Source organism: Oncorhynchus masou, chromosome 32 (genome assembly GCF_036934945.1).
Source record: "Oncorhynchus masou masou isolate Uvic2021 chromosome 32, UVic_Omas_1.1, whole genome shotgun sequence".
NCBI lineage: Eukaryota > Metazoa > Chordata > Actinopteri > Salmoniformes > Salmonidae > Oncorhynchus > Oncorhynchus masou.
This window is the reverse complement of record NC_088243.1, coordinates 40,831,947-40,849,047: the sequence shown is the minus strand read 5'-3', so window position 1 is coordinate 40,849,047 and position 17,101 is coordinate 40,831,947. Positions and strand designations below refer to the sequence as shown.

General features: G+C 41.3%; 2 protein-coding genes across 2 annotated transcripts; both read left to right on the top strand.

Annotated features, from left to right (window-relative positions):
* The first annotated feature begins 7,192 nt into the window (after positions 1–7,192).
* On the top strand, positions 7,193–10,252 carry LOC135526989 (cannabinoid receptor type 1A-like). Its single transcript, XM_064955661.1, has 2 exons — positions 7,193–7,459; positions 8,296–10,252. Exon 2 carries the CDS (start codon positions 8,307–8,309, stop codon positions 9,573–9,575), a length of 1,269 nt encoding a protein of 422 aa, XP_064811733.1. The 5' UTR covers positions 7,193–7,459; positions 8,296–8,306; the 3' UTR covers positions 9,576–10,252.
* A 1,115-nt stretch (positions 10,253–11,367) lies between these two features.
* Positions 11,368–16,831, top strand: LOC135526071 (akirin-2-like). The gene is made up of 5 exons (XM_064954150.1): positions 11,368–12,026; positions 15,518–15,652; positions 15,784–15,933; positions 16,030–16,101; positions 16,256–16,831. Exons 1-5 carry the CDS (start codon positions 11,858–11,860, stop codon positions 16,264–16,266), a joined length of 537 nt encoding a protein of 178 aa, XP_064810222.1. The 5' UTR covers positions 11,368–11,857; the 3' UTR covers positions 16,267–16,831.
* Positions 16,832–17,101: the final 270 nt, after the last annotated feature.

Here is a 17,101-nt window from a genome sequence, read left to right as displayed (position 1 = left end):
TTCTACACCTGGATTGTGCAAAATGAGGCCAAAAAAGGTCTGTGAAATTGGTTGTTGATCATTGGTAGATAGACAATCATTTTTAGGTCTTGCCATAGATTTTCAAGTGGATTTAAGTCAAAACTGTAACTCGGCCACTCAGGAACATTCACTGTTTTCTTGGTATTCAACTCCAATGTAGATTTGGCCTCGTGTTTTAGGTTACTGTCCTGCTGAAAGGTGCATTCATCTCCCAGTGTCTGGTTTTCCTCTAGGATTTTGCCTGTGCTTAGCTCCATTCCGTTTCATTTTATCCTAAAAAAACCTCCCTAGTCCTCGCCAAGCATAACCATAACATGATTCAGCCACCACTATGCTTGACAATCTGGAGAGTGGTAACCAGTGATGTTTTGTATTGGATTTGTCCCAAACATGAGACTTTGTATTCCAGACAAAAAGTTAATTGCTTTGCCATATTCTTTGCAGTAAACTTTAGTGCCTTTTTGCAAACAGGACGCATGTTTTGGAATATATTTTATTCTGAACAAGCTTCCTTCTTTTCACTCTGTCAATTAGGTTAGCATTGTGGAGTAACTACAATGTTGATCCATCCTCAGTTTTCTCCTGTCACAGCCATAATAAATACAGATACAAATACATTAAAAACTAACTGTTTTAAAGACACCATTGGACTCAACTTATTAAGCACATTTTTACTCCTTATTTAGGCTTGCTATAACAAAGAGGTTGAATACGTACTGACCCAAGACATTTCAGTTTTACATTTTTATTAAATTTGTAAGAATGCTGAAAAACATAATTACACTGACATTATGGGGTATTGTCTGTAGGCCAGTGACCAAAAAAATCCAATTTCATCCATTTTTAATTCAGGCTGTAGCACAACAAAATGTGGAAAAAGTCAAGGGGTGTGTCATTACTGTTTGAACGCGACAGGGATGAAAGTAAGCCGGTCCGGCAAAATAGTGAACCTATCACAATAATTAACACAAAATGCCAAGAAAAATTGAGGCTATTTATTATTTAACATTACCTCATATCAGCCAAATGAAAAATGGCATATGCTACAAATTGCATTGTGGTTCAAAGAGAACACATATTATTCCAAGCAGAGATGAGTGGTCGAGACCGAGACACAGGCAGACAACAACCGCAGAATGTCATTACAATACACGTTTAATTATTTTTTAACAGATGTCTCTTTCCATTCATCAAATTGCGTGTACACAGTGCACTGTTTGAATGCTAGAATTATTTTGAGTGGATCAACATGCGCAGGTAGCCTACAGGAGCGCCTTTGGAAGTGATTGTTTGACAATTAGATGAAAACAGGATGACTGGTTGTGTTTATGCCACATTAAAAAGGTAATAGGCTACTAGGGGCACAGAGATCATATTACATTTATTTGGGTTCTATATGTAATTGTTTGATTACACCTAGGTTATAAAAAAAGTTTGCGTGCCTGCTTGGGTGCCCCGTACCTGTAAGAAATTAAATCTACTTACACCCCTGGCACGTGGTGATGTGGGCTGGTGTTGCTGAAATGCCAGGGCTAAATTTTTGTCCCAGTCCGTCCCTGGATGTCCCGTTGCATTATGGTGCTTTTCCTTGGTAATGACACTTCAAATGTATGGCCGTAATAGAGCTGGATGGAAAGACTAATGTTTTCTTTCATATTATTTCATATGGCGGGAGACAGCATTTTCATCAATGCTATGTTACTCTGTGTTGTCCATGTCTCATAGGCTACATTTGTGAGGCAGAAAAGACACGCAGAAACAAATGAATGCAGTCCTACAAATGCAGAGACATGGAACAGATTATACTTAATGGGCCTGATAAAGTGTTATGAATACATTCTCATTGGCATTTAAATACAGTGTTGCTTTTGGACACAGTTTCTGTGACAGTCCAAGAGTAAGTGCTGAATTCCATCTTTGCTATATTGTAGAGGTCACATACACAATGAAAAGTGTTTGAACATTTTCCAAAATGCCGCATCTAAAAATAGTATGTTATTATCCTGAAAAGTAGTTTTTCATTTGGCGGTGGGGGGTGTTTGGTGTCAGGGTTCACGGTGGAAGTAATTTTGCAGCTGTGCAACACAGAGGATCTACTTCAATCTTTACATATTATTTAATAATATTTATGGGCAAAAAAGTGGTAAAAGGCATACACACACACACACACACCACACAAATAATGCTAGCAAAAATAGCCAGCCTCACAAACCCTGTCACCCTCATAAACCCCCATAGACTTGTCTGTTCAAAGTTAGTCTCAAAACCCAACCCTAGGCAAAAGCAATGTGGTCTCAGGGCAATTTATATTATTCTGTTGGTGGCGGATGTGTTGTTACCTACCCCTACCACCTGGGGGCGGCCCATCAGGAAGTTCAGGATCCAGTTGCAGAGGGAGGTGTTCAGTCCCAGAATCCTTATTGTTTATTGTTGAGCTTTGAAGGTACTATGGTGTTGAACACTGAGCTGTAGACAATGAATAGCATTCTCACATAGGTGTTCCTTTTGTCCAGGTGGGAAAGGGCCGTGTGGAGTGCAATAGAGATTGCATCATTTGTGGATCTGTTAGGGCGATATGCAAATTGGAGTGGGTCTAGGGTTTCTGGGTTGTTGATGTGAGCCATGACCAGCTTTCAAATCACTTCATGGCTACAGACGTGAGTGCTACAGGTCGGTAGTCATTTAGGGAGATTACCTTCGTGTTCTTGGGAACAGGGACTATGGTGGTCTGCTTGAAACATGTTGGTATTACGGACTCGGACAGGGAGTGGTTGAAAATGTCAGTGAAGACACTTGCCAGTTGATCAGCGCATGCTCGCATTACACGTCCTGGTAATCAGTAGTGCCCTCCAAGCTTGTCATCAAGCTCTAGACCCTGGGTCTCGACCCCGCCCTGTGCAACTGGGTACTGGACTTCCTGACGGGCCGCCCCCAGGTGGTGAGGGTAGGCAACAACATCTCCACCCCGCTGATCCTCAACACTGGGGCCCCACAATGGTGTGTTCTGAGCCCTCTCCTGTACTCCCTGTTCACCCACGACTGCGCGGCAACGCACGCCTCCAAGTCAATCATCAAGTTTGCGGACGACACAACTGTGGTAGGCTTGATTACCAACAACGACGAGACGGCCTACAGGGAAGAGGTGAGGGCCCTCGGAGTGTGGTGTCAGGACAATAACCTCACACTCAACGTCAACAAAACTAAGGAGATGATTGTGGACTTCAGGAAACAGCAGAGGGAACAGCCCCCTATCCACATCGATGGAACAGTAGTGGAGAGGGTAGTAAGTTTTAAGTTCCTCGGCATACACATCACAGACAAACTGAATTGGTCCACTCACACAGACAGCATCGTGAAGAAGGCGCAGCAGCGCCTCTTCAACCTCAGGAGGCTGAAGAAATTCGGCTTGTCACCAAAAACACTCACAAACTTCTACAGATGCACAATCGAGAGCATCCTGGCGGGCTGTATCACCGCCTGGTACGGCAACTGCTCCGCCCACAACCGTAAGGCTCTCCAGAGGGTAGTGAGGTCTGCACAACGTATCACCGGGGGCAAACTACCTGCCCTCCAGGACACCTACACCACCCGATGTTACAGGAAGGCCATAAAGATCATCAAGGACAACACCCACTCGAGCCACTGCCTGTTCACCCCGCTATCATCCAGAAGGCGAGGTCAGTACAGGTGCATCAAAGCTGGGTCCGAGAGACTGAAAAACAGCTTCTATCGCAAGGCCATCAGACTGTTAAACAGCAACCACTAACATTGAGTGGCTGCTGCCAACACACTGACTCAACTCCAGCCACTTCAATAATGGGAATTGATGGGAAAGGATGTAAAATATATCACTAGCCACTTTAAACAATGCTACCTAATATAATGTTTACATACCCTACATTATTCATCTCATATGTATACGTATATACTGTACTCTGTCAGCTACTGCATCCTTATGTAATACATGTATCACTAGCCACTTTAACTATGCCACTTTGTTTACATACTCATCTCATATGTATATACTGTACTCGATACCATCTACTATATCTTGCCTATGCTGCTCTGCACCATCACTCATTCATATCTTTATGTACATATTCTTTATCCCCTTACACTGTGTATAAGATATTAGTTTTGGAATTGTTAGTTAGATTACTTGTTGGTTATTACTGCATTGTCGGAACTGGAAGCACAAGCATTTCGCTACACTCGCATTAACATCTGCTAACCATGTGTATGTGACAAATAAAATTTGATTTGATTTGGCCCTGCGGCCTTGTGAATGTTGACCTGTTTAAAAGTCTTACATCAGCTGCGGAGAGCGTGATCACAGTCGTCCGGAATAGCTGGCGCTCTCATGCATGTTTCAGTGTTATTTGCATCGAAGCGAGCATGGAAGTAGTTTAGCTCATCTGGTAGGCTCGTGTCACTGGGCAGCGCTCGGCTGTGCTTCCCTTTGTAATATTTCACAAGCCCTGCCACATCTGACGAGCATCGGAGTAATGGTAGTACGATTTGAGCTTAGTCCTGTATTGACCCTTTTCCTGTTTGATGGTTCGTCGGAGGGCATAGCAGAATTTCTTATAGGCTTCCGGGTTAGAGTCCCGCTCCTTGAAAGCGGCAGCTCTAGCCTTTAGCTCAGTGCGCGTGCTGCATGTAATCCATGGCTTCTGGTTGGGGTATGTACGTACGGTCACTGTGGGGACGATGTCATCGATGCACTTATTGATGAAGCCAGTGACTGATGTGGTGTACTCCTCAATGCCATCGGAAGAATCCTGGAACATATTCCAGTCTGTGCTAGGAAAACAGTCCAGTACCTTAGCATCTGCTTCATCTGACCACTTTTATATTGACCGGGTCACTGGTGCTTCCTGCTTAGATTTGTGCTTGTAAGCAGGAATCCGGAGGATAGAATTATGGTCAGATTTGCCAAATGGAGGGTCTCTCTGTGTGTGGAGTAAAGGTGGTCTAGAGTTTTTTTCCCTCTGGTTGCACATTTAACATGCTGATAGAAATTTGGTAAAAAAGGATTTAAGTTTCCCTGCATTAAAGTCCAGGGCCACTAGGAGCGCCGCCACTGGATGAGCATTATCCTATTTGCTTATGGCGGAATACAGCTGTTTGAGTGTTGTCTTAGTGCCAGAATCGGTCTGTGGTGGTATTTAGACAACTACGAAAAATACAGATGAAAACTCTGTTGGTAGATAGTAGGGTCTACAGCTTATCATGAGATTCTCCATCTCAGACGAGCAAAACCTTGAGACTTCCTTAGATATCGTACACCAGCTGTTGTTCACACATATACATAGTCCATTGTCTTACCAGACTCCGCTGTTCTATCCTGCCGATACAGCGTATAACCAGCCAGCTGTATGCTGATAATGTCGTCGTTCAGCCACTACTCCGTGAAGCATAAGATATTGCAGTTTTTAAAGTCCCGGTGGTAGTTTCATCTTCCTCGTAGGTCTTTGATTTTATTTTCCAATGATTGCATGTTAGCTAGTAGAACGGCAGGCAGTGGGGGTTTATTCGCCTACGAAATTCTCAGAAGGCAGCCTGACCTCTGTCCTCTTTTTCTCCGTCTTCTCGTCACGCAAATGACAGGGATCGGGCAGTATGTCTTACACGTAGGGCTCGTCGGACTCATTAAAGAAAAAAAAAGCTTCTGCCAGTTCGTGGTGAGTAATCGCTGTTCTGATGTCCAGAGGTTCTTTTCAGTAATAAGAGATGGTAGCAGCAACATTATGTACAGAATAAGTTCAAAAATAAGTTAAACAATGCAAAAAAACAACAAAAAAACATTTGGTTAGGAGCATGTAAAACTTCAGCCATCTTCTCTGGCACCATGATGTAATGTTAGGTTACATTATGAAAGGAATAGTACAATATCATAGAAATTGTAGGACGTATAGTATCATACATCTTACCCGGTCGTACAATAACATACGAATTGGATGAAGCAACTTATCATATACCATCCGAGGGGGTATAGTATTATACGTCTTATATTGAGACCAGGTTGCTTGCTCCGTCATAACAACAAAGGAGAATTACAGGGATAATTTTCGTTGAGGTTAGGGAAACAAAACGTATAAAGAAAAAGTATAATGCCTGTGTTTACCACATACCTTATTTTTGTCTTTTATCCAAAAATACAACAAAAAAAACGTGAATTTCCCCTTAGGCTTTGCCCAACGAGCCGTGGCAGAGTTTGTGCCTACAAAAAGATGCCATTAGCCTACTATTGCTTTCTATTGAAACCAGACCCTAGTCACTGTTGCCTATGGTTTAATTTTCGAGACAAGATCAGAGGCAGCCAAATATTCTGGTGCCACTCAGGTAATTTAAAGTTGTTGAGGACATGTAACCATTTTTTTTAAATGTTGTGTTGTGCTGTATTTTTATTTTACATTGTATTGATCGCAGTTTTTTTTTCATATTGTATTTGATTGTTATGTTACTGGGATCAGGGCACCCTTGTGAATGAGACCCTGGTCTCAATTGGTTTCCCTGAATAAATAAAGAATAAATAATTAACTTCCTCAATGCCAAGTAATCCTCAGACTGAATTCACATGATGGGCAGCTGACTAATAGCCCACTTACCGGAGACATATAGCCTATTCTCTGCAGTTGTCCCACTACACACCGACAACCTCATTTTAACACCTCTGCAGCTCCTGATATTATATATATTTTCAACACACTGCTACATGTGGTTAAATATATCACACTTGGCTGGATATTTTTTATTTTCCCACTCTTCCTTCCAGGCTATAGAACACATCATGCCTTTCCTCCAGTCACAATAAATGGCACACTACCATTAGTGATGGTTGCATACATACAATAACACATCATACAGACATATTACCCAAGAAAGGAGGATGTCATCATTTCTTATAGGTTGAAGTGAGAATCTAAACGCAATAGTAATAAAAAGTGGTTTGCCAAGTAAATATGTTAGTGTTTTAACATTAATTACAACAATGGTACTCATGCTTTCGTTTTCCTCAACCACACTGGTCGATAATGGTTGGGTGGGTGATCAAAATGACTGAGTGTCTCATTATTGAGCGAGCGTGGATGTTAGGATGCGATGCGAGCGCACTATACTGGTCCAAGGCGTTGTGGCACCTCGGAGCACGTGACACAGAAGCGCACAAAGCGACCCCTTCCTTATAAATAATAATCCCATACCTCAGACAGACACATCGCTGTCTCTTGGCTTTACTAAACAATGATGCGAGGCTCATCATGACAAAAATTCGAATTAAAAACTACTTTTGATACACTTTGAAAAAGCAACTGTTGACATCAATAGGCTACGATTCCTGAGAGTGGATATGTGGATACACTTTCTCTTGTCTTCATGTAATAAATTAAATCTGGCATATGGATCGACGCAAGTTATTTGTGCAAAGAATGTGAAGGTAAACACACATTTTGTTTTAATAAAATCAAATGTTGCATTAATGCATAGTCAAAAATGTGTTACTTCATTGATTTCGCTATAACCTTATGACAGTGTATATTCTTATGTGAGTCTAATTACTTGCCTGCAGCCTCTCTACAACCCTACTTATTGTTGGTCTTTCTTATTCGTTTATGAGTGGGACAAGGGGCATCGTCACATTGTTGTATATTCTATATCACAACCAGTAAATGGTTTGCTTACCTATAAATATCTGCATGAAAATGTTATCACAATTATTCTCAATAGCCTGTACTTTTTTATTAATGAAAAACAAACATGTCGAATAGGCCTATGTAGGTTATTGTAATTTTTTTACCAAATGTACAGATATATTAATTATCAAATGTAAGGGTTATGTATTGTTTATCTATGAGAGCAAAACATAGTCATGTACAGTTCTATAGATTGATTCAACAAATCAATCTAGTCTTGAGAGAATATAACTACCTTGATGCATAATTAATTGAATCATAATTTTGAAACGTAATTACCCCTTAATTGAAAGGAAAGATTGACCTACATAGGCTACTTAATGCAATGTTTTTATCCTGGGGGCAGCACAGAAGGTTAGATATGGGTCTCATTAATTTGTCATCGACTGTTAATTCTCTCACTATTGTCTGAGATGCATCTGCTGGAAAGTCAGCTGGCTGATACAGCAGGGATGTCAATAATGTCACCCAGCAACCTACCCACATCACCCACAGTTAAATACATACACACACGTCACAATTAAACTAAATAATAAAAAGTATTGATCATTTCTAAATTGTCTGGAACTTTTTTCTCTAGATACTCATCTTATGTTACATAATTTACCTTCCAACTGGACAGCCATGAAGTCTGCTCTGGATGGAATAGCTGACACCACTTTCCAAACAATAACTAATGGTTTGCAATATCTTGGCTCCAACGATGTGAGCTACAATGACCCAACCATAGAGTCTGGCTTTGCCAAGACTGGATTCCATTTACAGAAGGCTCACTCTGCCCCACTTAGAAACTACTTTCCTCAAATAGCTAGAGACGAGGAGCTCATCTTTAATGGCAACTCCATTTACCAGACCAACTTCTCTGATCTGGTTGGCAATGGGACCTTTGTGGACGGCAAGGATTCTATCCAATGCGGGGAGAACTTTGTGGACATGGAGTGCTTCATGATTCTGACCCCCAGCCAGCAGTTGGTAGTAGCGATCATGGCACTCACCCTGGGAACCTTCACAGTGCTGGAGAACCTTATTGTACTGTGTGTGATCCTCCACTCCAGCACCCTGCGCTGTCGGCCCTCCTACCACTTCATAGGAAGCCTGGCTGTGGCCGACCTTCTGGGCAGTGTCATATTTGTGTACAGTTTCTTGGACTTCCATGTGCTACACCGGAAGGACAGCCCCAATGTGTTTCTCTTTAAGCTTGGTGGGGTCATCGCCTCGTTCAGTGCCTCTGTGGGCAGTCTCTTTCTCACAGCCATAGACCGCTACATCTCCATCCACAGGCCCATGGCTTACAAGCGGATCGTCACCAAGACAAAGGCTGTCATCGCCTTCTGCATGATGTGGACTATCTCAATCGTCATCGCGGTGCTCCCCCTACTGGGCTGGAACTGTAAGCAACTGAACTCCGTGTGCTCTGACATTTTCCCACTCATCGACGTGAAGTACCTGATGTTCTGGATAGGGATGACCAGTGTGCTGCTGCTGTTTATAATCTATGCCTACATGTTCATCCTGTGGAAGGCCCACCACCACGCCGTGCGCATGATGAGCCGCCACTCCCAGAAGAGCATCATAGTCTACACAGCGCATGGCACCAAGGTACAGACAATGCGACCCGAGCAGGCCCGCATGGACATCCGCCTGGCCAAGACCTTAGTGCTGATTCTGGTGGTCCTCGTCATCTGCTGGGGCCCTGTGCTGGGCATCATGGTCTACGATCTGTTCTGGAAGATGAACAACTTTATCAAGACGGTTTTTGCCTTCTGCAGCATGCTCTGCCTGCTCAACTCCACCGTCAACCCCATCATCTACGCCCTGAGGAGTAAGGACCTGCGCCGGGCCTTTCTTAACATCTGCTAGACATGCAGGGGAACTTCTCAACTACTGGACAACAGTGCTGAGTCCGATTGCCACAGCCGGAGTGTAAAAGGCACAGCCACAGCCTACAAATCCACGGCTAGCTGTGCAAACACCACTGTGAAATTGGCCAAAGTTAGACAACTGCGTCTACCATCATGTGACTCTGAAGGAATTATGCAGAGTAGTTACTACCCCAACTTGCACTGCACTGAAAGTTTGCTAAACATCAACTTCTAATTCAGTTCTTTGAAGTATATGTAGCTATAGGATAAGAGAATGTGGCTTTTTATTTCAATCTTTCAGAATATTTTTTTTTTCATTGGGAAATATTGGCGATAATCATTGTTAAACTGTACAGTTGTGTATTTAGTGGCATGCTTTGACTGTATGGTTTGTCTCTATAAAGTGCTTGTAGGTGAAATTGGCTGCTCTTTATATTGTAAATTAGTACATTGTGATGGTTTGTAGTTCTTGTCATAAAGCATGTTGTATGAAACTGTTTTGATTTCCTTATTTTTTGAGTGATGCATAATTGAGGACCATGTTATGAAATACAAGAGTAGACCATGTACGTCTTTTCAATGATTCACATTATTTAATTTTATGCAGAGACAGAATTCCCCCAAAGAAGAACCACAAAGACATGTAATGTTGTGCAGTATTAAATATGTTTCCCCCCTCTCCATATGCATTAAGTGTTTTTCTATGAATACACATAATTTATTTTTCAAATAGAAACATGCTTGTGAACAACACATTTTTTTTGCATCTCATGAGATTGAGGATGGTACTGCAATGCTACTGTGAAGAATAGACTTTATCGCATGAAACTACAGAGACAGAAAAAATATAAAGTATTTATGTGCAGTTCCTTATTCCAAACCAGCTAATTTAGTAATAAGCAATGTATATTAATGTTTTCATCTGATCACAGCAATTGAAACAATAGCTAGTATGTTTTATTGCAGCTGTACTTACACCAAAAGCTTCCATCATCAACCAAAAAAACTGACAAAACAATGACAAATGAAAGAAAATCTGCAGAGGCCCTCTAAGTCAGTGAAGAACTAAAGGAACGTGAATTTTGAGGGGGCCCCTACTAGGATAAAATGTGCACATACTTCATTTACAATCATAATAATTTATTTTCAAAATTATTAAACACCTTTATGTGGTTTAGTTTCCAAGCCTCTGAATAAAGTCAAGTGTGCACAGTACTCATAAGGCAGGCACGATATAGTCTTATCAGAAGTAAGTAGTCTTATCGGGCTTTGGTTGTATATGTTTTTGTCAGTCTGGAGGAAAAAGAGGTGTAGGCAGTGGCACATGGGATAATGTGCCATGTTTTGTGAGGTACTGTACTGCCACAAAACCTATAAGTGAAACAAGCAAATTTCACATTAGGGGCCCATGCATTTGCAGAGCAAATGAGACGGGCAAAGACTAATGGAAATACACCAATCTTCAAGATTAAAGTAACAAGAATGTGTATGAATATGGCTACTGGATATATACTAATGTATATGGATAGCAGCGCAAAATGATGTAATTCATTATGTAATCCCATAACCACACAAACGACCAACTTGTCTGCACTACAAAGGTTAGTGCTATCCGGAATCCTTGAGACGTGCCTACACTTCTCACTCTTTGACCATTTTAAATGTCATAATCAATCGGCTAATGTCAGAGTTGGGACCTCCTATGGATTCCAGATTGCAGGGACCGCAGTCCAAATCACCACCATCAGTCTCATCTGCGCATGCCCAACCGACCCGGCATGAGCGCATAATTGAATATTTGACGTCATCAATACGAGAAACAGACGGCTCTGGTGGTCAAAAACAAGAAAAAGCTGACGTTCGCTGTCTTTCAATATGGTAACGTTAGGCAGCAAGTTATATCTTCGTCTGAATGTATAACTTAGCTAGCTAAGGACATCCAAACAGATAACGTTATAAGATAGTGAAAACAAAAGTCAACGTTACACGGGCGTCGGAGTGATAAGAGGAGGGTAACTTTTCCCGGAAAGGTGAAGGGAATTTGTTTTAATTTGGTTGGTTAACGCTAGCTAGCTAGCGTGATAAGTTAGCTAACAGTAGCCAACAACAGTCGCAAGACTCCTTCCTGGACTTGTCGAAGTTGCAAAGCTCGCTGAAAAGCCATCAGGATAAGCTCTTTCTTAGCTAGCTAACGAACGTTAGAAAGCCATTTTCTTTTGTGTTACGCATTAGCCACACCGTTCCTCGTTCGGTCTTTGTAGACCCTCCTAGGTTCAAATCATGGCGTGTGGAGCGACCCTGAAAAGGACCATGGATTTTGATCCATTGATGAGTCCGACGTCCCCTAAAAGGAGAAGATGTATTCCGGTGTCCCCATCATCATCACCACGGAAATACCTTCGCATGGAGCCGTCACCATTTGGAGAAGTGTCATCCAGACTATCAGCTGGTAAATACTATACCGGGTGAACCCAAACTCATACCAGACATCTAGCAAGCCAGGCAGTGGGCAATCTTGCTGCACGTTAATGGTCCAATGCAGCAGTTGTTTTTAATCAAAATATCAAATTTAATTTATGGGTAATTTAAGTACCTTACTGTGATTTTAATTTAAAACAATGGTCAAAAAGAAAAATTGCTGGCAGGCCAAAACTCAATTCCACCAAAACAGGCTGAAATTTCAGGTGGTCTTTTAAAACAGCTCTTACGCTAGAAGGGCATTTTTCCACAATATTATTTCAACCTCCGTGTGGAAATATAAAACAGGAAAATCACGTTAATGGCACGGGGCCTTTTAAGGTAGCATGTTCTTTTTCCAAGATCATTCTAGGTGTTAGCCAATAGCTACTTGTGTTATTGCAGCAGCTACAGTGCATTCAGAAAGTATTCAGACACCTTGACTTTTTCCACATTTTGTTACATTACAGCCTTATTCTAAAATTGATTAAATATTTTTTTTCTCATCAATCTAAAGTACCTCATAATGACAATCAATTGACCAATTGATTGGTAAATTCAATTGATTGGACATGATTTGGAAAGGCACACACCTGTCTATGTAAGGTCCAACAGATGACAGTGCATGTCAGAGCAAAAACCAAGCCATGAAGTCGAAGGAATTGTCTGTAGGTCTCCGAGACAGGATTGTGTCAGGCACAGATCTGGGGAAGGGTAAAAAAAAATAATGTCTGCAGCATTGAAGGTCCCCAAGAACACAGTGGCCTCCATTCTTAAATGGAAGAATTTTGGAACCACCAAGACTCTTCCTAGAGCTGACCGCACAGCAAAACTGAGCAATCGCGGGAGAAGGACCTTGGTCAGGGAGGTGACCAAGAACCCAATGGTCACCCTGACAGAGCTCCAGAGTTCCTCTGTGGAGATGGGAGAACCTTCCAGAAGAACAACCATCTTTGCAGCACTTCTCCAATCAGGCCTTTATGGTAGAGTAACTAGATGGAAGCTACTCCTCAATAAAAGGCACATGACAGCCTGCTTGGAGTTTACCAAAAGGCTAAAGGACTCTGACCTTGAAAAAATAAGATTCTCTGGTCTGATGAAACCAAGATTGAACTCTTTGGCCTAAATGCCAAGCGTCACATCTGGAAGAAACCTGCCAACATCCCTACGGTAAAGCATGGTGGTGGCAGCATTATGCTGTGGGGATATTTTTTAGCGGCAGGGACAGGAAGACTATTCAGGATCGAGGCAAAGATGAGCACAGCAAAGGACAGAGAGATCCTTAATGAAAACCTGCTCCAGAGCGCTCAGGACCTCAGGCTAGAGAGAAGGTTCACCTTCCAACAGGACAACGATCCTAAGCACACAGCCAAGACAACGTAGGAGTGGCTTCGGGACAAGTCTCTGAATGCACTTGAGTGACCCATTCAGAGCCCGGACTTAACCCCATCGAACATATCTGGAGGGACCCGAAAATAGCTGTGCAGCAATGCTCCACATCCAACCTGACAGAGCTTGGGAGAAAGTCCCTAAATACAGTTGTGCCAAGCTTGTAGCATCATACCCAAGAAGACTCGAGGCTGTAATCTCTGCCAAAGGTGCTTCAACAAAGTACTGAGTAAAGGGTCTGAATACTTATGTAAATGTGATAGTGAGGTTGAGGAGGGGGGAAACTATTTAATCCATCTTAAAATGAGGCTGTAACATAACAATATGGGCAAAGTCAAGGGGTCTGAATACTTTCCCGAATGCACTGTATCTTTAAAAAATATCAGTGTTTTCAAACCCAGAGGCGCAACATCGTGATACTTACGGGAACGCATTGCGAAGCAGACTATTATGGAGCGAGAGACCTGCCAAAATGGTTGAACATAGGTATTGTTAGATCATAAGAAAATCTATATGTAAATTGTTAGGATCATAATAAAAGCCATGCGTGAAACATGAAACGTAAAATTTCATCTGTGAACATACAAACACCATGTTATGATTATGGACTAGCATTTTAGGCTTGAACAAATCTTGTTGCAATACTTACGAACAATAATACCTTTTGAGTTGTCAGTTTCATATCACCAACAAAAAAAAACACACCAAATGGCCTGTGAGGAGTGCTACGTGAACAAGAATAACACAGCATCATTCTTATTTTATTTTTTAAGTCAAGGAAACCGGAAAGAGGTATCCAGCATGTTTAAATGTCCATTCTCTATTACTCTTTAGTTAAGTTTACTTCACATTAGGCACTTAATGTAATGGATTTGTTTGCCAGTGCAAGTCTAGATAGCACTAGCTCTGTTATGCCTACACCTAGCATACTGAAACTTCACTGTTCTATCTCTAAAGTATGGGCATATCTCTGCGTGCAACTCGTCATTCCAACATATTTGAACATTGAATTCATCCTTCATTCAGTTCAGTCAGTATGCCATCCATTCAGTAATTTGTTGCAATAGGAACTAAATCAAAGAATAGAGCATTCTTATCCATTTATTTATTGAAATCTATGTATTATCATTTTAATAATTAAATATTTAATTTAGGCCTATCCAAATAAAATAAAAAAGCCTAAATTGCAATGCCTAAAAGTTGAAGGCCTATCATTTTGGGTACTGGTGTCTTGCAGAATAATTTTAGAACTCTATTTGTGTTTTATACCTGTTTTTATTATAGGCTCCCCTTTAAAAAAGACCCTAGCTCACAGGCCTCTAAATATAGCATCTAAATCATTTTAAACAAAATAGTTGAAGCACGTGCAGTGGCTGATAGCTTAAACAGATCTGGCAATAAGAATAGGCTACAGATAGTCATTGGGACCCCTTGGCTATTTCGGTGAAGACATGTTATAGCCAAGACTTAAGCAATATTTTGTTAAATGTAATTTATTGACATGGATATAGCCTCTGCGTGATGGGGTTGTGCAACGCAAATGTCTAAAACAAGCCTACATACAGAGTGGAATTCTTTAAAACAATAGTCAAAATGCCTAATAAAGGCCTTAAAGTCCGTACTCCGAAATACTGGAAAAAGTGTGATTCATTGGGTTACTTAATCACCACAGTAGCCCCACGCGGCTATAAAACTAAATTATGCAATTATATGGCGATTAAATAACACAACAGCATGGCATATTTAGATAGCGGAATAGGCCTAGCCTAAATCATATTTACTTCTGTCTTTATCATTCTCACACAAGTCAAAGGCCCAAGCCAATATTACACCATCTACTGGTAAAGTCGTTATTGAATGCAGATCTAAAACAAGGTGACGTGATGACGTATTTCTGCGCATGAGCTTTGCTAGCGAACATCATCTTGACATCGCTGACAAGTGTGATCAGGGATTTCTATTGGAGAAGCAGTTTCTGCATATCTTCATACTGTACTGTATTTGTTAACATGTTGTCAGCCATAAGGATTGCACTGCAGTGCGAGGCCTCCATTCGATTTGACAAGTTGTTTGACCAACGTTCTCTTATTCTAGAGCAAATTCTGAACAACATCAAGCAGGAGTACAAACGCATTCAGAAGAGAAAGCACATAGATGGAGTTTACCAACAGACAGAGGGTTGCTACTCCCCAGAGTCTCCACCCCATCTTAGTGGATCCAGTATGCCAGGTTTGTTATGAGCTTATAGTGTACTATTAGCCTAAACCCTGGTGAGTGGGGGAGATCCACAATAAAGGAACTAGACTCTCTCCTCCCCCCCCATACAAATGACCTAATTGCTTTACTTGTGTCCTCTGCAGGCACATCTGCTGGAGGTTCTTCTCCATCAAAGAAAGAACAGCCCTTATTTACTCTTAGACAAGTTGGAATGATTTGTGAACGTCTACTGAAGGAGCGTGAAGACAAAGTGCGGGAGGAATATGAGGAGACCATGACTTCCAAGTTGGCAGGTGTGGATAGTCAAACACAATTCAGAAAGTGCACCATGTGATTTTTAGTTACAGGCAAATTAAACCCCTCCCTTTTCTCCCACATTTCTATTACAGAACAATATGACACTTTTGTGAAGTTTACACATGACCAATTGATGCGAAGATTTGGAGAGCAACCTGCAAGCTGTGAGTATTGTTTTGCCCATTTTTCTATTTAATTATCAGTGCATGTACCATTCCATTGCTGAATGTGAGAAGGCAACTGTGACTCCTGAATGGAAAAACTCTAAAAGGTTATGCTAATATGGCTGGTTTTCTGCTTTTATCTATTAATTTCCAGATGTTTCCTGAGAGACCGACTTTGCCAAGCGACCTTCTCTTGCTGGAAGTTAGAGTTTAAATCTTTGGAAATCCCTGCAAGTGATTGGTTTAATGAAACGTCTTACTGTGCCATATTTCTCCTTTGGGCAAAGGTTTATCTAAGCCGTTGTCAGTGGTAATCTCTCTCTCACGTAAGCAACTAGGTGCTTCCTAATGTAATTATATGGACCCCCTCTACCAGTGGCCTACATTTCTCCTGCTGTACCTGTATCGATAAGTTGTCACTCTCTTACTTTTATAAAGACATCTGGCATTCCAGACTTTATTCTCTGTTTTATTCCTTTGTTTCACATGTATATATGATAAAGGAATGTAGACAAAGGTTTGCTGGTCAATCTATTAGCAAGTGGAAGGTACGGTTTGGAGAAGATAATTTGCAATGCCCCAGAGCCTTTTTGTATGGGACTTTACAAAGACTAACTTCAATTCCATTAGATTTTTTTCTGCTTTCAAAATGTTATTTATTTCATTGACTGTTTTGCTTTCAAACCTATGTACTTAGTAGAAAAACCAAACAATAAAATGTTACGTTTCATGTCGTCACAACAGGGTAATGCTTTAAGTAACTGAAGTACTAATATTTCAATTGTAAATAGCTAATAATGTAATCAAGTAGATATACCGATGATATCAGGTTCTGTCAACCCAGTCGCTTGTGTTCCACAGCTCCCTGCCTCCACTATGGAGTGACCAAGTCAAAGGCACTCGTAATCTCATTCCACGGAGGGCCGAGTGTCTACAGAATTCTGTACCACCCTTGTACTTGATCGGTGAATTAAGGTCACTAATTAGTAGGCACTCCCCT